Genomic DNA, 24022 nt, shown 5'->3' with positions numbered 1-24022 from the left:
TTTTTAATTAGTTTATTTAATTTTTCTTTAAAAAATTAGTTGAGCATTAAATTTTTTTTTTTTTGACGAAGTTGAGCATTAAAAATTATAACTTAAAGAATATTTTCTAATGAACATTAAATTATCATTTAGTAATCATAAATTTCTTTCAAAATCATATGTATATTGTATCTCTGTCTTCTTAAAATTCAAATAAAATAGCCCGATAAAATTAAAAGAGAGATATTCAAAAAGTTTCAAATATACATTAAATTATCCTCGATAAATATGAAAAAATTAACGAAAAAATAATTTCTTATTTTTAATAATATCATCCATGAAATATATACAAATATAAATTGCATCACAGTGCGAAAGGGAAAAGTTAATCGGGAAAGGGGTTAATAAATAGGATAGATAATAATAATATATATTCATAATCACTGTGCTTACGTTGTGCAATCACGGATATAATTCCTTCCCGGTCTTGATTTATCTCCTCTGAAACCTTTGGAATTCTATACTTACAACCCTTTTCTTGCTACAATCTAGGGTTTTTTGTTTGCGCTTATAAGGTACATTTTTTGAACTTTGTTTGCTTGAGCTTTTTGTTAATTTCTCCTTGTTGAGTTTCTGCTTGCGTTGCTGTGGACTGTTGTTTGTTTTGTTCTGGTGGGTTTTACTAGAACAATGTTTATATGTTCTTATTTATTCGTACATACCTGGTTTTTTACTTTGTATAGAAAAGATGTTTGGATTTCTAAAAAATGTTTGGATTTTAGGAGTTTTTTTTTTGTGATGTGTTGTGTTGTAACTGTGGATTTTTGGAGTGGAAATGTTAAATATATGTGAGTCATGACAATGAAAAGTGATGGTTGGGTGATTTGAACGAGGTTTTAATTTATCTATTGGCATTGAAGATTTCAAGAGAAAGCATCAAGTTCAGACATAAGTTGGTAGTATTTTTTTGCAATTTTTTTAATGAGTTTATTTCGAGATCGATGTTGTCTGAAAATTTTAGGCTTCCGAATTTATGGCTACAGCTGAAGTCGAGGATGATTAGTGAAACTCAGATCGGGCAAACATTTCAAGGATGAGTTGGATGGCAGTGATTTGAAGAAAACACCAAGTAATGGAAAAGATATGTCGCTACACTGTTCGCAGAAGTCCTAGTGCCTTGATAAGGGGATGCCACCTTGGACACCTCCAGTGAAAAGAAAATCTGAAGGATCTGAAAACAGGGTACACCGAGTCTTATGAGAATTTCTAATAGGACGAATAAAAATGTATCATCAAGTTCTTCTGGTTCCCAGCAATCTGCAAAAGAACTCGGACTCTTGGGTCAAAGGGAGAAAGAGAACTGCGAGCAGGCAATGATGGAATCTAATAAAGCTAAACTTGACGTGGATTCTCATTTTATGAATGAAAATAAAATGAATGCCCGTACTTTCAAGGGGTTATTTAAAAGACAGCGCGTTATGAAAATTGCTGTAGGTAAACATTATTCCATACGAATGAGCCACTTTCTCTTGCATTGATACCTTTTAATAATGGAAAATTCTTTCACATTTAATCTTCTAACCTGTTAGTTCTATCATCTTTGTTATCTTTTCTTATTATTAAAAAGTTGTAAAATTATGCGTTAATGCTTTCCTGCTCCACTTCGAACCGTGCTTGTTGATTCTAACTATGGTAACTAACTGGAGTTAGATTGGAGATCTGATGCATGCGATTATTCCTAAATCCTAACACAATGAGTTTTAATGATGTCGTAAATATTTTTTATGATATCTTATGTTAGATGTTGATGTGACACCGGACAAACCCAATATATCATCTCGTGTTTGTGCTGACGACCCAGATAGATATGGTGTAAAAGATTCCGAGAAAAGTAATAAGGTTTCTGAAAAACTACCAGAAAATCTTTTGTCTATTAATATAGATGTTCCTGAGCCAGAAGGCTCAACTTCCTTGGAAATAACACAAATTGGCGCAATACATTCAGAAACTGATGAAAAATTTATGGGCGCAAAAGGTATGATGGGCACAAGTGCACAACATATATACATTTGGATTTTACGGTAATCAGTGCTACTAAGACTTTTATACTGGCAGTTGTAGTGAGTATTCCATCAACATCAACGAAATGTGAGAATCAAGGTCTTCTGGGGACTTGTTTTCTATGCTCCAAAATAAAAAGGTATATTTCCATATTCAATCTGGATAAGCCTAATTTTACTGGCGCGTGTTTTAGAAGTTTTATGAATATTGAGTTGCGACCAGCATGTGGTTACATCTTTGCTTTTGTATGTGCTGCATCGACTGTTCATCATCTAACTAGCAATAGCAGGTAGATTGTTCTTTGTAAATTTGTTATGTTTAATGCTCATAGACATTAAAAGACCATAAAGCTCACACCTAGGGGAATGGGAGTGGGAATGGGATACAACAAGTGACAGAGAACTGACATGCAGCTTTATGACTCATGAAATCAATAAAGCTGCTTAGCGTTTTTTGAATGCTACGTCCAAATAGGCCTTTTCTGTTTCTTTTCTTCTTTTTTATGGGGTGGGGGTTGTTTTCAATTGAGCCCATAACAAATATCAACTGTGCTAAATATAATTCAAAAAGCAACCTGCTAAGTTTTACTTATGCTTAAGACGTGCCATTTCTTGGTGTTTCTGTTAAATGGGAAGATTTATTAATTGCAACGTCCAATTACTTATTGGTAATTTATTAAGCACTTTTATGGATCCTTCTTCAAGAGTTTGAAGCCCAACAAAACATTAGGAATGCTATAACTGGTGTTATGACCTGTGACAGATGCCAATGGAAATGTTTGCTGATAACAGTTGTATTCCTCTTGCGAAAGGACCATTCATGCATTTTTATGTTTGAACATTGTAGAGGACCTCTAAAAGTTCTCTAGTTAAAGAATCCATTGTGGTGCCAGATTTACCATGTTTTATCTCTGGTCAAGAAGTGCAAATAGATTGCCCTTGGTTAACTAAATGTTAACTAGGTTCATTGTCAGTTTATCTAGATCTCTGGATGGGATGCATAACCTTAGGTCATCAAATGGAGGATTTTCTTGTCTGAAAATGGAAAAGAAAGTTCAAATCTATTATTTCCTGGGAGTAGTTCTCTTGGCCACACTGGAAAACAAAAAACCATAAACCATTAGTTTTTTTTAATACTTTTTAAATATAAAATCCCGGTTGTTGATGCTGTTATATGTTTTTTAATGATGTCTCCACTTGCTAATGCAACACAATCATTGAGGATGGGCCTTATTTTATGATCTTGTTTGACATGTTTTTGTTACTTCTAGTTTCCAGGGACACTGTTTTTTTTGCTTGCTTAGTTTTCGACTTACATTGCATGCACAACTGTATATAAGATTGCATTTCCTTCATGCAACCCTCACACCACAAAACAAAACAAAAAAAATGATGATGCAAGGAGAGCAAAGAATATCCATCTTTCTTGAACTGAACACTATATGATTTATCCTGCAGGATTAATTGCGATTCACCAAAGCAGGAACTGTGCTCTTGTAGTGATGTGGTAAATGAGGACATAGGCCGCAGCTTGTCTACTCATGAGGTTGGTCTTTCAATTGCTACAATTTATATAACATGTACATTTTATTATTTATCAAGTCCTTTAATCTGTTCAACTGTAATAGTATTTTTTTTTTGTTTTTTTTTTTTGCAAGTTTATTTTTATAGTATGCTTTGTCGACTTATCCAAAATCACTATTTTGGTCATTATCGTAGAAATGCCGAAAACTTATATTTCAATTCATAAAAGTAACAAGAATTTTTTCTCAACTATTTCTGTGTGAACGGCAAATAAATCATCATTTTTGAATACATCTTTAGTTGTAGGAATTTTTGGATGAATTGATGGTGGTTACTGACATGTTACCGTGCAGTTAAATTGAGAAGGAATACATTGTTTGCTACATACACACACATATATATATATGTGTGTGTGTGTGTGTTTGTGTTTATTTAATTTTTTTGTCTGACTCATCTGAAATGAATTTTCACGATCTTTTATGTGATAAATGGAGTAGGAAATGGTGTAATGACTGCTAGAGGCAGAAAAAATTATTCATGTATCAATGTTAGGCTACAACAAGGCTTTGCATTTAGCCCATGTCTCATTGAGTTAATATTTAGATGACTAGATGAGTTAACCAAGGGTATACAAGACTGTATTTTATGGTGTTCAACATTTAGAATGGCATGGTATTAAATGATGATATTATAGGTGTAGTCAATAAGGAGGTGGACTTATGAAGGTGCATACAGGAGATTGGTGTCGAGCTATGTAGGGCGAAGAATATGTGAATTGCTAATTTTGATTCAGTTGTTTCAGTAGGAAAGTTGGGGGAGGATTGATTTTAGATGGAGGGCAATCACTTGGATGTACGTACTTTAGATATCATGGTTTAGTTTACAAGTTTAAGGAAATTTGTTAAATCAATGGGAGTTGTACTTGACAGTAAAATTCCTCTAAAATTAAAAAATAAGTTCTATGGATTGGTTCTTTGGCCAATTTTCTATTAGGTATCTGAGAGAATGATATGGTGGATGAATGAGTACAGAAGAATGGATCGATTTAGAGGTGAACATATAAAGAAAAATGTCGGATTGTCTTCAATAATAAATCGTAACTGATAAGTAGGAAACTTTAGATGGTTTAGTAGATTCAATGTAGACAGTTTGATGTACCTTCGGGGAAGTGTGGTTGGATTCGAGTGTTACTCAAAATGAAAAGAGGAGGGCCAAAATAAAGTTGGCACAGAGATTTTTATCCTGAATAAAAATATTTTGTAATAATTGAGTGCTTTATTTGAAATAAAACACAATGTATACGAGACTTGCTTTTAGGATTTAGCAGAGTCTAACTGACTTGGACTCAAGACTTTTATTTTATGATGGTAATACGAGTTGATGAAAGATTGGGTTTATAGGAAAGGGTTTATAAGATGGAAAGTGAGTCTGATGGCTCATTTTTTAGGGAAAAACTAGGAAGGAATAAGAAACTCACCAATTATGTACCTAAACAAGGATGTCACACAGTGATGTCATGGGGTGGTTGGACTTTAAATCGAATTATGGTCTGTGAAAAACAAAATTTAGGGAACTTCATCAGTTTTAAAAAATTTGACTTTGGACATTTAACATACCTAGGCTACTATTATTAATTCAGTCATACTAAAAGCTACTTATACTTGGCTTGATCCTCATGGTGATTTGAGAAACTGAGCTTTAAGCTGATACAAATGACAATCTTGTTGAATTACAGGAGAGACTGTCACGTTTTGTCTCAAACAAAAGCACTTATGAAGCATCCAAGTTCCTCGAGTATTGGGTTCCTTCCCAGATATCAAACCTTCAACTTGAGCTGTATTGTTCTACCCTTCTTTCTAACTCTATTCTTCTGCGCTCTTGTTCGAGGAATGATTCTGTTGGGGCCCTCCCAGATATTCTTCTAAATGTTCGAAAGGTTTGCTCACACATTCTCTCCAATTACACTACAGTAAATATTTGTTTTTGTAACGAGTGCATCTTTCATGAGTTGTATGCTGTGTCCTGAATGAGAGTGTATTTTCATGTCAGTTGGAAGTCGTTGACCAGCTGTGGCTGCCAATACCTATTTTGGATCTGTGTAATAGTTATTGAAATTTTGTATATATGAAATGCATAATCAACTCTCATCTATATGCCATGAAAATAATTTTCCCTTCTAAACTAATTGGTTTTAATATGATTCATGTTTTTTTTAACAGTGTTGTGATCACCCTTACCTTGTGGACTCCTCTTTACAAGAACGTATGCTGGCTGAGAAATGCCCTGCTGCAGAGTTGTTGGACGTCGGCATAAAAGCAAGTGGAAAATTACAACTTCTTGACGCAATGCTCACAGAGAGCATGACTCAAGGGTTAAAAACACTGATACTTTATCAGGTCAAGCGAGAGATTCTTTTCGATTATATGCATGTGTTACTTGTTCACTCGATTGTATTCCTAGCTTTGTGCATTCTATGTTGTTTTGTTGAACAAGTTCATGTATCTATTTTCGCGATCTATGGCTCTTCTTGAATTCATTTACTATTTTGACAGTCAATACGTCGCTCTGGAGGGGCATCAATCGGAGACATATTGGATGATTTTCTGCGCCAAAAATATGGTCCAAATACTTATGAACGTGTTGATGCTAGGGTTACCGTTCCTAAGAAGCAAGCTGCTGTAAATCGATTCAATAAAAAGGAAACTGGGCAATTTGCTTTTCTGTTGGAAAACCGTGCTTGCTCTTCGACCATCAAACATTTAGCAGTGGATATCATTGTCTTGTACGACAGCGACTGGAATCCAGCAAATGATATTAGAGCGCTACAGAAGATATCAATTGATTCAAAAGCTGAACAGATGAAAGTTTTCAGGTTATATTCATCTTGTACTGTTGAAGAAAGAGCCCTAGTCCTTGCAAAGAAAAATCTGAAGCTTGATAATAATTTGCAAACTTTCAGTCGTACCACTAGTGACTCTCTCCTCATGTGGGGTGCTTCATATCTGTTCAACCAATTAGATGATTATCATGCTTACAGTAACAATTTTGATTTTATCCTTTCATCTGGGCAATCAGTTTTGAATGAAGTCACCCAGGAGTTTCAGGCCATACTTTCTGACAGTTATAAAAATATTGGTCTCAGTGTGATTTCGGAAGTTCGGTTGAGTGCTGAAAACTATAGCATGAATATTCCGCTGCTTGGTGAGGCAAAAAATCAGTTGAAAGATGGAGAGGAGCCATACATTTTTTGGAAAAACCTGTTGGATAGAAAAAATCCACCCTGGAGGCATTTCAGGGGTTCGTGTTCACGAAATCGGAAGAGAGTACAATACCTAAACGCATCACCAGAAGCTGAGAATGATAATGTTGCGAAGAGGCAAAAAAGGGTTATCAACGAAAACTCGAATCCATCCTCAGTTCAATCTGAACTGGGAGAACATCAAATCACTCAAGCTACCTGTTCTGCTGGAGGAGGTATTAAACTCCAGATATATTCCCAGTTATTGCCTGATGAATTTTGTTTATCATAGCTGTCTTTACTTTGATACATTCCTTGTCTTCATGGAAAATTCTGGTGTAATTTTGATATGTAGACAATTCTGATGCAGGGTCGTCAACTATCTTTACCTGTGACAAATCCAAGTCCTTTTGGACAGAAAGTGTTGCTTCTGACAGTTATCCAAATTGTAAGTATGGTCAGAGCTCTCATGGTCTTGAGGTTGACGTGGGCGACTCAGAAGACAGAAGTGTATTAATCGATGAGCAGAAGAACCTTTATAGTTTTCTGGAAGGAGACACTATAAAACTGTGCCAAATTCTTAAACTCTCGGTATCAATCCCTTATTTTTCTTTTCATGCTTAAAAAGAAATATTGGTAGAGCATTAAACTGTCCGATTCAAAGTGCTGTAACTTGTGTTTCAACTGATAAATACAGTTGAAACTCTAAACAGAGATGCATGTGGAACTAAACAAAATCATCTCATTTATTTTGCCCTATTCTCATGTTTGCAGTCCCCTTACTGAGCTAAGCAGACATGCTTCTTTTTAATGCAATTCATGTTATTATTATTTACAAGATACTAATTGGTTCAGTAATGGACTGCGGACTGTTGTCCGATTTGTAAAACCATCACTACACAAGCTTTGGTAGTCAGATTGTCATTCTAGAGCCCCCCTGCTCGAGAAAGTTTGAGACATTTTTTTCTCACCACCTGTGGGCTAAAACTTTTCTATCTCAAGTTTGAAGATTATAAAGTGTACCTTAGCTGACAACTGAGCCGGCAGGCAGGCATTTTAATTGATGTTGTTTGTGCTCTTCTTAATAAGAAAGGAAATTTCTTTAGATGAAGATGTGGTGAAAAATCACGGACTGAAAAATATAGCCGGAAGACTTCATTCTTCCGTTTTGAAGTTCCTAGAGGCAAGTTAAAACTGAATCACAAATAGGATGTTGGAGATCCACTGTCTCCTTTCCTCTTCAACTTGGTCGTCGATGTGCTCGGAAGATTGTTAGACAAAGCAAAGGATTCGAATCTAATAAAGGGAATAGAAGTTGGCAGAGAAAGAATCGAGATATCACATATCCAATTTGCGGATGATACTCTATTTTTTGCAAAGAATGATGATCATATAAAATTTTTGGCAAAAGTGTTGAGTTCTTTCTGTGACATGTCAGGGTTGAAAATTAATTGGGAAAAGAGTGCTTTGTTGGGAATTAACAGGGAGATTGAACAAGTTGAAATGTTGGCAAGCCAATTGGGATGTGCCAAAGAGTCGTGGCCCATTTCATATTTGGGTGTTCCATTGGGAGGTAATCCGTTGAAAGCGTTATTCTGGCAGCCGGTCGTCGCAAAAATGTCCGCAAAATTGGCTTCATGGAAGAAAGCGTTTCTGTCCAAAGGTGGTCGATTAACATTGATTCTCTCGGTATTGAATTCGATCCCGATATATTACATGTCATTATTCAAAGTCCCAAAAAGCGTTGAGGTATCGATGGATAAGATAACACGGAATTTCTTATGGGACGGAGCGGATGGAGACAATCATATGCATCTGGCAGCATGGGATCAGGTTTGCAAATCTAAGGAAAGAGGAGGTTTGGGCATTGCAAAAATCAGATTCAAAAATAAAGCTTTGCTTGGGAAGTGGTGGTGGAGATTCTTCAAGGAAGAAGGGACATTGTGGAAAAAAATTATTGTTAGTAAATATGGGTTACAAGAAAACGGGTGGGATGCGGGATTGGCTACAAATGTAACATTTAGATGTCCTTGGAAGTTTATTTCCCGGATTTATCCGACTTTTAGGAATAACACAATAGCTAAGCTGAGAGGAGGGAACAAAATCAGATTCTGGGAGGATTCTTGGGTGGGGAACTGTTCTTTCCAGCTTTCTTTTCCTTCTTTATTTCAACTGTCATCTTTTCACAACTTGCCTATTTCATATTTTGTTCAATCTGATTCGGCAACATTCGACCAATCTTGGGATTTCCACTTTAGGAGAGGGGTGAGAGATGAGGAGATAGACGAGTTGATAGGACTATTGGAAATTTTACAACCAGTGAGATTAGTTGAGGGGGTAGATGACTTTATTCATTGGAGTGGAGATTCGTCTGGTATATTTTCAGTGTCCTCTTTCTGTGAGTGCTTATTCTCAAGAAATCTTTATCCTAAATTCAATCTTTTCAATGCAATTTGGAAAGTCCCTGTACCGAGTAAGATTCAGTTTTTCTCCTGGTCAGCCTCTTTGGGTAAACTACCAAGCTCGGAGATGATTCAAAAAAGATGTCCAGGGATTGCTTTGTCTCCAACCTGCTGTGTTCTTTGCAGAAACGATGCCGACACTCAGGACCATTTTCTCATCTACTGCCCTTTCACGTTCTCTTTATGGGTTAAAGCATTGCAAGAGTTGCGGCTATTTTGGGTGATGCCTAAGACATCAAACGATTTATTCAGCATGGACTTGGGTCAGTCAACGGGCAGCAGAGGAAGAATATTTTGGCAAGTTGTGGTTCAGTGCATTTGTTGGACGGTTTGGTTGGAGAGAAACCAAAGAATCTTCGAAGGAAAAGAATCAAACATTGAAATGTGCTGGGAGAAGATAAGGATTAACATTGCCATGTGGATTGGAATTCACAGAGAATTTAAGAACGTCTCTGTTTTTGATTTATACAGACATTGGGATTTCGTGTATCACTAAATTATCTTAGTAAGTTAGGTTTTAGTAGGACAGTGAACTTCTAGTCCACTGATGTAAACCTTATTCCTACATAATAAATAAATTAGTGTTTCTTATAAAAAAAAAGTTTGCATCATTTTATTTTATTTTTAACTCGTAGGAAGTTTTATCACGAGGACTCCGTTTTGTGATTCTAGAAATGACAAGAGGATCCATCCTTTTCATATTGTAGAATTTTGAAGTGATAGCTATTGTCTGACTGAACCTTCAAACCTCAGTGATACCTCGTGCTTCTGAGATCACCTAATATCTAACAAGTCCACTTGGTTTCAAATGCAGGAAGTTGTCATGGATATGGTGAGAAGATTTCTTAAATATGTAATCAAGAATCATCAAGTCAGCACTGACTCGCCAGCATATGTCCAGGCTTTACAAATATCTCTGGTCAGTTTCTTTTCCACGCATGACAAATTCTTAGACTAAATACACAAATACATGCATCACAACATCGATCAACCTTGCATGTATTTCTTTTACTTGTGCTATTTATACAAAAACGATTTTTTCTTGCTACTGGCATGTTTGGTTGGATTCTTCTGATGTCATTATTCTCGTGCGCTAATCTTGGCTAGGATAACATTTTCTGTTAATGAACAGTGAGAAGTTTATATAGACATCTGATTTAATCAAGAAATGTCATTGCTCGACATTGAAGTTCATTCAAGACATGAGCGTTCTATCGGTCAAAGCAGAAATAATTTAGTTTATAGAAGTCAGTGAACTAGAACTCAAAGGAGAGATATAATACTCAGGATTATTATCATCCTTGTTTCTTTGGCCCATGGTAAAATTCAAAATTTTTGTAATCTAGCATAAATTCTTCTCGTCTCACTTCTTTTCTGTTTTCCTTACTTTTCCTTTTTCCTTTTCGTTTCTATCTGTCTCGTTCTATTTTAATTGCCTGACCTTTCTCTCATCCACCATTGCTGCCAGAAGGCGCCACCTCTCAAGCTGCCCTCGATTTCCCCCTTTTTCTTTGTTCTTTTGCATTTCTCATTCTTTCCTTTTCTTCTCCTATTTTTTTTACTACAATTTCCCCAATTTCAAATATCCATCAAATATCTCTTCTCTACAACCACCTGCTGTTGCTGCTGGCCACCGACAATGCTCCATATTTTGACTGCCATCGGTTTCATTTCCTCGTAATCTGATTTTGGAACAATTTTGTCCTAGTCCCCCTCTCTCATGTATTGCTGTTTGTTATCATCAATGAAAGCACACCTTGCACGGTTGTCGTTTTTAATAAAAGAAAATATTATTTTAATTTTGAAATAACAATCCATGGCCATGGGCTGGTATGAAAGCAACCAAATGTTGAAAAGTAAGGTTTTGCAGACTTTTCTTTGCTGCTCAATCACCTGCTACTCTTGCGCACCCTATCAAATCTGATTCTACTTTTATGCTGCTAGTGTTGGATTGCAGCCTCAATTTTGAAACAAAAAGTTGATAAGAAGGATTCTCTCATGTCAGCAAAACAGCTTCTAGATTATCAATGTACTGAAGAACAAGTGACATCAGTTTATTCGAGATTGCGAACTCTAAAGAGGATCTATTTGCATTGTTCTGAGAACTTTGTTGAATCTGGCAACTTGTTAGTGGAAGAAGACGTTAGAATGGAACCATCTCGTGTTGATGAAGAGCACGCTGAATGTCAGATCCCTATACAAGAGAAAATGGCAATGGAGTATAAAGTTGCTGAAAGTGGAATAGAAAGTAAGGATGGGAATGAGGTGGCACCATCTGTGACATCTATTAGTGAACCATCTGAGGCAGTATGCTGTAGCGCTCCTATTGAAACTGTAAGTGATTTAGCAGATTCTGATATGGCAAGTGTAAAGATGGTATTGTCTTTAGATAGATTATCATTGCTGTGGTTGAGAAGCTAATCAATCAATGCACCCTTATAATGATACTGATGAATGTTTGAAATGAATTGAACATCAATGTCCATGCCCCGTTTATTCTCATCATTAAGTTTGCATGGGATATACTTTAGAAGTCAATTAACTGCGCTGCAAAAATAACTTGGATAGTCGTGATCAGGTACCAGGAGAACAAATTCCTCAAAATTTGATGTCTGCTGATCTACAACTAGAAAATCAAAGCAGTTTGCAGGTTGAGGTTTCAACCTCACAACTTGTTCATGCTGTGAACCCACTCCTGTCCAATCACGGAGCACCAGAAACTGAGAACCATGAGCAGCTGCATGCCGTATCTGTTGACTTAACTCTCAGTGGCAACCAAGTTCCTCCTTTCGAAGTTGAACATCGAAATCATGCCCGAGGAGCTAGCTCCTTTCCCACTGCTGAGGCTGGGGTGGCTGAATTGCTTTTACATGAACCTTCTGAAAGTCGAGAAAGTTCACAATTACATGGTGATATCCGTGATCCATGCCCTGGGGCTAGAGTTCAAGAACTTCCAAATCATGCTGCATTATATCTGGGAATTAATGCACCCCATCTTAACGGGCCTAGCCACCTTCATACCTATAGCACTCATCAGGTTACTACTTGTAATTCAACTCCAGCTTTGTCCGCTGAACCACTTCAAATTGAACTAGAAAGGATGCAGGAAGAATCTGAAAAATTGGGGAAAAGCCACGAAGATGAGGTTGGTGTCCAAATTTTTTTTCTTGTTCATATTCCACATGGTGTTTAATGTTCATGGTATTACACTTTCTTTGTTTAAACAGATTTCACAGCTCAAATCTAAATGTGAGATTGAGATACAGGAATTTATTACTAGAATACGCAATGATTATGATACGAAGCTTAAGAACACTGAAGCGGAATATATGTTGAAAAAGAATGAACTTGGCAAGAATCAGGCCTTGGTTCTCATGAATAAAATGTTGGCCGAGGCTTTCAGATCCAAGTGTCTGGATCACAGGCCTTCTGGCCTCCTAGAAGTTCAACAAGGTATATTAAATTTTTTTAACCATTTGAGAAGTGCAAGTTCTTGACATTTGTCGCCTCGATTATAATACTGTTTTTGTTTTGTTTTTGTGCAACTAATTGTTGTGCAATAAATAAATTTATGGATTCTTTTAATAAAGCTTATGGGTGAATTACGTATATAGAAGTATTCCCAATACTCTGTCCACTGGCTACCATTCGTTGCGGGCCTGACTAACCACTATTGTTAAATTAACTCTGGCTAAAATGTTGAACCGATGTGATTGCATTGCAGTTAGTCGTCTTTCGCTTCACAGACCATATAAGTTTGAGAAATTATTGCAGAAAATGATATACTTTCACCCAATCTTACTGATCTTTTACATTTCTGTGGTTTTATACCCATACACTTGGCATGATACACATTTTAATTGCAGGTAATCAAGAGAGTCTTCAGCAGCACCTTAGATCTGCTCCAACATCGTGTTCTGCAACTCCAGCTACGCAATTTATGCAAGGCATGCGGCAGCTATCATTGCTGGAATCTACGGGACCTTCCCCTATCGCTAATCTAAATTCTATGGTTCGACCTGTTCAAAGTGCACCAGCTCTTTCCTCAAGTACCCCCTCTAGACCTCCCGTCATTGGTGCCATCACCCCTTCAGGTAATCCACATACTGGAGGGGAGAATCGTGCAATGGCTCCGCACCTGCAATTCTTCAGACCTCCTGCAGCCTCCTCTGGGCCCCTTGTCATTCCTCCAATTCCTCATCCTCCGCCCACAAGAATTATAAACCCTCAACCACCACTACCGTTGGCGCAGCAGATGCAAGCAAGCCTTGTATCTCAAGTTAGACCTGATCACTAAATTGTTTTGCCAACTTTGAATGTCGATCTTTCTGCCCTGGAGTTGCCAAATAGTGGTGTTTGTTTATCGGACGAGGAGTGACATTCATTTATTAGTAAGTATATAATGTATGTCTATTGGTTTCGTACAGTGCTAGTGCTACTACCTATAATTTGGTGGGTTTAATCGCTATTGCCAAATTAAATTTTAACTTTGTGTGGTTGCTTAGAAGGTGAATGGTTAAAGTGGAGGAACTATGATCATAACAATATTTCAAGCTAGTTTGAATAATGGTTTATCTGTATTCAATATATAATCCATCGTTTGTGAACTAATGAAGTAATTTTGGATAACAAAATGAGTAAATTTGAAATAATATAAAATGCTTAACATTTTAATAAAGTGCTAAACATGTTAAATATGATGGCATAGAGATGTTCAAATAAAATATTTTGAATATTATTAAATCAAAATTTGAGAAAATATAAATTTTCTCACCTATTAAAAAAAAAATAAAACCCCTTATAAAAAATAAACGATCGTATAATGTTTTTTAAATTTAAGTAAAAAGAACTTGTAACTTCGTATTCATGCACACATGGTTCATAATTAAAACTATTTCAAACATGTATTTAGTCTCATAATCATACTTTAGACTTTAGCATTTCTTATAACAAGTTATACATTTTAAAGTGATCTTAGACTTACATAGAAATACTTTCAGAGGCTAAAAGAAAAGTGTGACAAAAAATCTTTGAAGCGGTTTACAAAAATTTCGACATAACTTCTTTGTAAACAGGATCTATCCAAAAATAAACTCGAGTAACAGTTAGACTAAATAGCGATATTATTTCAAGTGAATATCACACACACACACACACAAATATATATATATATATATATATATATATATATATATATATATATAAATATATAAATATATATATATATATATATATATATATCAGTTTTGATATCCTGTACACATTTGTGAGCATCAATGAGGTGTCACTCACCCATTGAATGCACAATTTTTCTATATTTCATCACATCCAATAGGTGAGTGACACCTCATCGGTGCTCACAAGACCCCAAGCTCAAACATTAGATCAGTAGTTGACCTCAAATCCCTTCGAGCCATAATATATTTCATATCCCACACCATACAAACCATCGTTTTTATTTCACTTCATAATATGTTTCTATTCTTTACTAGCGCACATGTATACATATAAGCGGAAGCCTTCTTTTCATATCCAGGTTATTGTAAGGTCAGACACTTTGTAAATATCAATTGGAAGCTCGACAACCTAATCATTCTTTGTATCTGGACCTGCAACACATGAGCTATGTGAGTTTAAAACTCAGCAAGTGGGGTTTCGTAATAACAATATGCGTAGTAATTATCGTAGTAATGAACGTCCTGATGCAATGGGATTTAAAACAAATAAAATCTATGGTAATAAACAATATTCACGTTATACAGATTTCTATACATGAATTTCTTAAACATTTAAATACATAGGAACAAGATTTCTTGAAGAAAATCTGAATCTTGCTTCAATTTGATGAAGAGAGAAGTGTAGAAATGGATTTTAGTGAAAAAATCGAAGAACCCTTTTTTCTTCCTCTCACTTGTCCCTCAATTCTCGATTTTGGAATGATAGAATTATGAATTGGTTCGTATTCCAGGTTATAAAGCTGATAAAAACGTGTTTTGCATATTGAGAGACACTGGTCTGGTCGTATTCCAAGTTCAAACACCAATGTTTGTTTGAAACCTTACATTTAAGTCCCGAATTTGTGAAAGTGAGCAAAATGAAAGTTGTTACTAGCTCTATGTCTTCGTTTTCATTTGCAATTGGTCTCAATCAATTTGGAGATAGGACCAATGAGTTATGTGCAGGAAAGCGCAAGACGCACGACATATTTCGGGGCAATTTGAGCTCTTTTTCAAGAAGAATTTGGGCAAAACTCCAAACATAAAAGTCGTGTACGTAAACCTTGAATTTCGAATGGAAGTGGTTTCATACCATTTGAGCTAATAAACAAATTATTATGTGAAATACCTTAACCTAATATGCTTATCCATTGTAGTCCGAACATGCATCACAAACATACAATAAACTACAAATACACCCCTTCTATACAACATCATATGAACTCATTCTACATATGTTCCTACGTTAAACACTACCAATCAAATATCTCAGCTTTTCAAATTATTTGAGGCAAAAACTTGTGTGAGACGGTCTCACATATCGTATTTTGTGAGACGGATCTCTTATTTGGGTCATCCATGAAATGTGAATATCGGTAGGGCTGACATGTCTCATAGATAATGATTCATGAGAGCGTCTCATAAGAGACATACTCATCATGTGAATACCGAGTTCTTTTGTTTTACATTCAACAAATTTTTTTTACAACTTATTATAATTTCATAATAAATGTATAATATTAACTAAAAAAATTACACACGGAACGCGTATAAATTAGTTTCTAATAATCAATGATATTTTGATTGATATATCTCTAACAATTTATGTGTAAATGGAAAAAGATTCGTACAAATCAATTAAGTAATACATTTGATGATACAATTCTTCAAATTTTGATTAATACTTTGTTATTACAACTTTTTTATAGATTTTTGGAAACTCCTAAATTTCTTGTATAATATTTATTATAATGTTTTATTAATTTAAAAATATTATCTCACATGTTCAGCTCCTATTACTTTCATTCTCTTTTTCGCTTCAATGATAGCAGTCATGAGTCACAATGGACGTATGTTAACAAATGTATTGGGTTGAGTTCCTTTAACATGGAGATGGCCTGAATTCAATAAAATGGGTAAATAGAAACATCATAAAAATCTTATACAAAAATAGTGCAACGACACACGTTATAATATTTTTTTATAATTTATTTGATTTATATTTAAATGATGATCAAAATATAATTATAAGAACTAGTGAGGACTACACTACAATTTTGGATATATGAACTAAAAAATAAATAATAAAAAAAAAAGAAATAAAAAAAACCCAAGTAAGAATTGAACATACAATTTGATGTTTAAAAAACATAAACTATATCCACTGAACTACATGTAACTTACATTAAAATTTTAACACTTTATTAATATATATAATTATGAACACAGACCATGACATCAAAAATTAGTTATACTAAAAATCGAGCACATTTAATACATTTGTTTTAAAACTCAAATACATTTATCTCATTTGTAACCGGTTTTATGCCCCGATTTTTTAAAGCACTTAGATTTGATTGATTTTATATACGAGTTTTACTTTTTTCTTTCAATTTTCCCAGAGGGTGTTGATGCAATCTCCCCATAAATTTGGCTCATATGATACAAACTCATATGGTAAATAAATGATGTGTCTCAACCTATAATATGCGCATAAAAAGTGCTTCATCAAACAGAATGGTAGCCAAATTTCACAATCAAATTTCCACAATATTTCATGACAAGGAAAATATTTCTCCAGCATACTTAACTCAAAAGTTTAGTAGTAGTAACTTGTGCAACAATATAGTATTACAGGAACACTTAAGCAACAATCATTAACACAAAATGTGTCAATTGTTGTGCAGCAATAACATAACACCACTCAAAAAGTCAGGGAACATATTCGGCATAGTCATCACCGAAGTTTATTTGGCAGCGCATGATATTACAGAAATTACCAGAGTTTTTCACATCCTGACCACAGTTGGCGATGAATCAAGCCGGGCCGCAGAAGAAGCCTTTGACACGGCTGTCACGTGCGGTGGTTCTTCCAAGCAGCTTTGGGTGTCATCACTGTTGATTCCAATGGACAGCTTCTCCACTTCCTCTTGTGTGTATATGTGGATCTTAGTGACAACCTCCACAAACTCGCTGCCAACCAAAGTTACTGACTGAATTCATATAAAAAAGTCAAGAAGTTCAAATATCGAAAAAGAATACTATATTGATGTTTCTTTTGTCTCAAGGACTCGGATTGAGCCATTGTTTCACAATCTGGAGTTAGATTCAAAATTAAGAAAATGTGTTGCAATATGTTGAGATCGCGTGTTTAGTAAAGGACAATTAGGCTATGTAGAAAAGCAGGGGCCAGGGTAAACACGAAGGTGTCGGTAATATGAGGAATACGGGCGTGCTGAAACTTTTTGGACTGCGTACTAAGGTATGGGATCAATGCAATACAAGGGGATAATGACAGTACAAGGACATCTGAAGCTGGAAAAAAGAATCAAGTTGTATGCAGGTGGTAACATATGATGAGAGCTTGCTGGGATTACATACCAGGGAAAAAAGTCTATTGCAATGGAAAATCAAGGAAAAAGGAACATGAATGAATCTGATTCATTTACTTGATTTTCACGAGTTAAGATTTAAACTCGAATATGCATATTAGTCAATTATATTTTACCAAACACATTTCTACATTCCAGCACAATACTACGAGAGAAAAGTCAGTTATCCTGAGAGTTACCATCACAAAATTTCTTGGTCATGTGCTAAAATCCAGAAATGTGTAGCAGCATCTTCAACAATTCGTATCTATGGATAAAATAAATAACATAAAAGATAAAGAAATGCTCATCATTTAGGAGACTTACTTCCATGGATCGTCACCAACGACCATCATATCATTATCACTGTCAGTATACAATATATGCCATCCATTGTTCGGATCACGCAAAAGGCCTTCCATGCTGAACAGCCTTTCCAGTTCAGTCAGCAGGTCCTCATAACCTAGTAGTTTTGAAAGATCAATTGCCCTGCCCACCAAGCTGCCTTGCTTGTGAACCTACTTACACAAATAATGACACGTTCTCAACAAGTGCATAGTAATTAGTTGTACACACGTTTTTCAAATTTACCTTTGTGCAGCTCCTCTTACTTGGACCCTGTGAATTAACTGCATCATGATCATCAGTCAATGAAAACCCAAAGAGTTTACATGTAGGGACTTTATCCTTCAAGTAATTGTCATCATTCAGATTTTTCAGATGCATCATAGAAGCTGGAGTAGGTGATGTCTGTTCTATGGCTCTCAGATCATTTCCAAGATATGGCATTCTTCCGACATCTCCTATATTCCTCATTAAAATGGGGTTTGGGTTTAAAACAGAAGTTCCTCTTTGAAAATTGGAAAAATCGGAAACCGTTAGAGGTCCTTGTCTGGCTCTGTAGTTGCCTTTCTCTAAAAACGACAAGCTTCGGGCCCCTTCAGAAGCTAGAGGATAAAAGCTGATTTGATGCCTTTGATATGCATCAAGAACATCGCAACCAAGTTCAGGTTTTGATCCAACACTGAGATTTACATCGGTTTTCTCAGATAGTGATCTCAGCGAGCATATTTCTTGACCTTGCAAGACCTCTGGAAGCCAATTGGACTGCAGAAAGCCTGTGAATGTGGTAGGAGCTGGATTTATCCAAAAATTGGTGTGATTAATTTTATCCATCTGGTCCAGTATAGGATTAGATGCTGGGGGTCGAGTTTCAAAATCAAGCTGGCGGCTAATCCTACTATTTTTATAAAGAGGTGACACTAAAGCTACATTTTCTTGACCTTGCAAGACCTTAGAGGATTTTACAGACTCCTCAAAGTCCAAACGAGAGCTGCCTCCTGATTAAAAGCAAAATTACAGGAAATTTCCTAAGTCGTTAGTTAAGCTAATCATTATCCGAGTAAATAATGCCATTGGAGAATACATTGAAAGAAGTATCTACACATACCAAAAATTAGGCTGCCAAGCGGGGGAGTTGCCTGCAGACTGGATCTCAGTTTCTTTATTCTTGGGGAGGACTGGATGCTCAGGGGTGCAAAACTACCCGAGAAATCAATGTCCCATGGAGAAACTCGATCTTGGTGATTACTTACGATATCATCATCCCAGCGAACCTATAAAAGATGTGGCAGCAGAAATCATATAAATGAAATGGCTGAGGAATATTGGAGGAAAATGATTCTGTAAATGCAATCATGAAACTGTTTATTACTAACTTGGTCATGGTGGATTAATTATAAGCGTTGAATTATTTAGTAAAACTTCAACATACCATCAAGCTTGTGGATAATTAAGCGTTGAATAACATACCATCAAGCTTCTCCATTTCGAGTTTGGCCACCTATAAGGATCCATATCACCAACTCCAATCACGACTCCACTAAACCTGATTAAAGATATTTGTTTAATCTTTAGCATCAAAGAGCTAAGAAACATATCAATGGTATTTACTTAAATTCCACTGGACCTTCTTTCTGGAGAATCATCCAAGTCAAATTTCATTTTGAATCTTGTTCCAACATGTATTTGGTTACTAGTACATTTCACGTATTTTTGGTATGGGACAATAAAATCAGCGTGACTCGCCCTGCATTTGTGTAAAAGTATGAGAACATTATGGATATATAGACGAGCTGGTATGATTTCAGAACAGAAGAAGAGGGTAAAAAAACATATGCCACTTTGTCATGAATAAAATTGGTAAAAAGATCACTAAAACATGACTATTGAGCACAGTCATCTGCAATTACATTTTAGAATCATAGTTAAAAATATCTAATAGTTTCACAGGTTTTATGGATTAATTTGCCATCTATGACCATTGATCAACTAAATCTGGAGAAAACAATACTTGAGGTGTTAAATTTTATGGCGATCATGACATGTATTCTTGTAACCATTTAAGGATCTATATCACAATTTCCTTTCATTTGATCTGGTAAACACTGTTGCTTTTCTCAAGATCATTAACTCAGATACTTTGCGGCTTGGGTAAATAATTATGTGCATCCTCTCTAATGATAATTTCTTGAACTTCATTTGAGCAAAACCAAAAAAAATTCTTGTGCAGCAAGGACAAAGTTCATATGATGATCATCACATATAACATTGTTAAAAATATTATTACTGAAGGAATCCATATTCACTAAGGGATAGACAGAATCTACAGTATAAACTCTAAATGCAATGCACAAATTGAGAGGTGAGACTCACCACTCATGTTTCCAACATATTATACATGAAATACAAAGGTTGTGCCAAGAGATGTTTGAGGCTCAATGGGTTCAGTTGTACGGCTAACTGCATTTTGAATTGACTTCTAAGGTTGTCGACTAGTTTATATCATTCTTCGATCTGGGATAGTTGCCCCAAATCCTATTTTCTTTCATTCCAAGTTATTTTACATGATATTTCAACTCGTAGGGTCATCGGGTAATATCAAATACATATAATTAAAAAAAATAAATAGAAACAATCCACACAAAGAAGTATCAAGTTATCTCCAAAGGTTTCAGACTATCATAGCTGAAAATCATTTGGTGTAAGATACAAGTTAGTTGATGTAAGTCACTGGCTCAACAGTGAAATTATACTTCTCAAGTAAGTGTGTTTTAAAGTACCTTGGGCTATAAAAGACATTGAATGTGGTGTTGGTTGCTAAGGCGTACGCGACAGGGGAGAGGACATTGGTATAAGAATTCTGGCTTTTAATGATTGAATCAGGCAATCCAGTTCTTGGTCGAGCTGCTCTTTTAATCCCCAAACGTAGGTCTCCAGATTCTCCCCTACAATGGCTCACAAGATGTACTAAGAATGCTAACTGACATATGAAAGCAACACTAGCAAAACAGATATGGCAAAAGAAATGATGTTTCGTTTCTATTGGTCATAGACTAATATTGAAAATTTGTGCTTCATAAACTGGACCTTCTTTACATCTCAAGGCATTTAATGATTATCTTCTTCTGTTTCGTGCGCCTATCGACTATTCAAAAGAATGAGAATATACGGCAAATGAAACAGAGCTGCAATTCAGTTTTCTTTGATTTATTTTACCGGTCATGATACTTGGTGAACTTCAAGATCCACATAGAACCCAGGATATCAAATAATTTCCTGCTCAACTTGTGAAGTTATTAGCTCTGGAATCCCAATGTTAAATGAAATGTACCTCAGAAATAATACTGCATCACCTGATGCAAGATTTTTTTGGCTGACAAAGATACTCCACCCTGTAGTGAGCAAATGTCGTCTAGGTTGGCCTGCGAGGTAAGAATTCCACTGTCAAGAGTTCTAACACAATATGTAGGGTTCAAACTTATACCTCTGTAAATGTGCCTGAATTTCCATTCCACTCCATGAAGATCCTTGGCTATGAGTTCTTGAGATGGCCTTTGTTCTTTATAATCCTACAAAGCAGAACACAAATTCGGTTGAAATTCTACCGTGGAGATATAAAAAAAAAATTGACAGAGTACAACAGCACAAGGCCAAAATAGCGCCAAACCAGAGGGGGAAAGCAATCTTCAGCCGCCCTACGAGGGACCGAAAATCCACCATGAGTACTCGTGTCAGAAGCAGTAAGAGTTTTGCAGAACATGTGGGAAGTAGACTTTACAGCCCCAGCTACATTCCCATCCTCATCAACTCCTTCGTTTCCATTCTCTGTCCCTTCTAATTCGAGGCCTACCAGCTACATGAGTTTAAATACATTATCAAGAACTATGTTCAAAATCAAAGTAGATCAAAAACTATATGAATAACTTTTAAAACATAATTAGCAGCATAGAGAATCTGAAATGCTAGGAACTGAAAGGAGGGAAGAAAAAAACATAACAAGGAACATAAATTCTCTCCAATTCTTCCCCGGTCCCCAGGTCACATAGTAGAAGTCAAAAATCAAGAAAAAAATGAAGCCTCCAAGATGAAACTTTCTCTACAGGTTAAATATTCAATCCTTTCACTAATCAACGCATAATTCCATTGACTACACATAAGTATGGTCAAGATAGCGATAAGAGGGAAGGGGAGCAGAGGCTAAAGCGTTAAAATCACCAATAATACCTCAGGTAGAGGAAGTAGAGTTAGCTGCGAGTAAACCTCATCATTTTCCTTGTTAGCCTGTTTAAAAAAATATAATGCACCCTCAAGATATCAATCTAATGAAAAAAGAAAAGGGCTTATCCAATGACAGGAAAACTTGGTCAAAGTTACTCACTAGTAGCTGAACATCCATAACCCTACAAAAGATCAGTGGAGGAAGTTCAAAAGCAGGTGATTCCATGGGAGGAAAAGGTGAGGCAGAAGCAGCCTGTTCTATATGTCCTTGAGCAAAATACACCACCACATCCCCTTTCTTGGGTAAACTGCTAAGAGGGCCTGCACACGCATGCCAGAGCTCCATGTAGATTGATAATGGGGCAAATACTGAACAAGGAGAAGAGGAATTTGAGGCTGCATTTGAAGAGCAAGATGAGGTAGAAGTGGACAAATAGCAATTAGCACAACCCTTATGACGTTCACCTCCTTTGCCACATGCATTATTTTCTACCTCACTCAAATAAGAAAGGTTCAGATCAATCTCCATAAAATTACCCAGAAGAAGTTTGTTTATCCTTGGTATTTGTATTTAACTACTTTCTTTCTCTCGCAAAATCATTCACTCACACAGCATAATTTAACACAAGAAACAAACCAAAACTCAACAAACCCACTAAAGAAAGAGGCTAGAAACATTGAAGATGGGGTGGAACAATCAAGCTGTTCTAATGGTGTTCCCACAAAACATCAAGATGGGATGTTCGAAAAAGAAGTCAAATTGTGCTCATGGGCAATATAAAGGTGGCGCCTTTAAAGCAAGAAGAGCAAAGATAAGAAATTTAACAGAAAATAACAGGCATGTTGGAAGGTAACGCACGAAGATTAGTCGCGTATAAAAGTTGAGAATAAAAGAAGAAAAGGGTATCAAATAATAACAAGAAATTCAAAGTATGATTCCTCCCTCGCCCCCCATTTGCAGTTCTGCGAGGAGGGAGCAGTGTCTGCAGACATAGACAATTGCTTAGGAAGCACAGAAACAAGAGGCAAAAGAAGCCAACGTGGTGGTGCCCCTTTTTGGACTTAAGACTCTGTGTGTGCGTGTGAGAGAGAGAGAGAGAGAGAGAGAGCTGTGAGAAGTGGAGGGGACAAAGGAAGACAGCAAAGAACCCCCCACATAGACTATCCCCACTCTTCTCTTTGTTTGCTTTAAATTTAAATTCGCTTTTCTGTTTTTTCGAGGAAGAAGAAAAAGTAAATAAGATTGTTAATTTTATTAAATAATAGTTTGTAGATTTCATTTTGAGTTAAAAAGATAAATTAAGAACCTGAATAGTATATTATATATATATATATATATATATATATATATATAATATATATAATATATATTATCAATTTATTGATTGACACTTAATTTAGGTTATTTGATACGATACGAAAACCGTACGTAAAAATACGAATACCGAAAAACGTATCCAAAATTTCGGTAGGTACGATACCATACGAATATCGTATCGTATCGGTAGTGATTTTTTTTTTCGGTATTCGATACGAAATACCGAATAATTTTTTTATGATTTTTTAAATTAAGTCGGTTACGAAAAAATGCGGTACGAAATGTTTCGTATAC

General features: G+C 35.8%; 2 protein-coding genes across 4 annotated transcripts; one reads left to right on the top strand and one right to left on the bottom strand.

The window, feature by feature from the left end:
• The first annotated feature begins 409 nt into the window (after positions 1 to 409).
• On the top strand, positions 410 to 13683 carry LOC140839972 (helicase protein MOM1-like). 2 transcript variants are annotated; one of them, XM_073207003.1, is made up of 14 exons: positions 410 to 554; positions 1023 to 1473; positions 1781 to 2014; positions 2101 to 2179; positions 3498 to 3585; positions 5299 to 5499; positions 5783 to 5959; positions 6116 to 7037; positions 7172 to 7392; positions 10078 to 10182; positions 11208 to 11597; positions 11842 to 12408; positions 12491 to 12716; positions 13130 to 13683. In XM_073207003.1, exons 2-14 carry the CDS (start codon positions 1236 to 1238, stop codon positions 13558 to 13560), a joined length of 3879 nt encoding a protein of 1292 aa, XP_073063104.1. In that variant the 5' UTR covers positions 410 to 554; positions 1023 to 1235; the 3' UTR covers positions 13561 to 13683. The 2 variants fall into 2 exon arrangements, with proteins under 2 accessions (XP_073063104.1, XP_073063103.1); XM_073207002.1 differs by having other exon boundaries at positions 2095 to 2179.
• A 3561-nt stretch (positions 13684 to 17244) lies between these two features.
• On the bottom strand, positions 17245 to 23581 carry LOC140839971 (auxin response factor 4-like). Of its 2 annotated transcripts, none has more exons than XM_073207001.1 (12): positions 22571 to 23581; positions 22417 to 22473; positions 21860 to 22045; positions 21677 to 21761; positions 21524 to 21614; positions 20973 to 21137; positions 19820 to 19939; positions 19663 to 19738; positions 19301 to 19466; positions 18442 to 19190; positions 18178 to 18368; positions 17245 to 17472 (listed from the first exon to the last, which is right to left on the bottom strand). In XM_073207001.1, the coding sequence occupies exons 1-12, from the start codon at positions 22937 to 22939 to the stop codon at positions 17466 to 17468; spliced, it is 2262 nt and encodes a 753-aa protein (XP_073063102.1). In that variant the 5' UTR covers positions 22940 to 23581; the 3' UTR covers positions 17245 to 17465. The 2 variants fall into 2 exon arrangements, with proteins under 2 accessions (XP_073063102.1, XP_073063101.1); XM_073207000.1 differs by having other exon boundaries at positions 17245 to 17452; positions 22571 to 23579.
• Positions 23582 to 24022: the final 441 nt, after the last annotated feature.

The sequence above is a fragment of the Primulina eburnea genome, chromosome 8, assembly GCF_022965805.1.
Source record: "Primulina eburnea isolate SZY01 chromosome 8, ASM2296580v1, whole genome shotgun sequence".
NCBI lineage: Eukaryota > Viridiplantae > Streptophyta > Magnoliopsida > Lamiales > Gesneriaceae > Primulina > Primulina eburnea.
The sequence above is the reverse complement of the archived record's forward strand: the minus strand, read 5'-3'. Positions and strand labels throughout refer to the sequence as shown.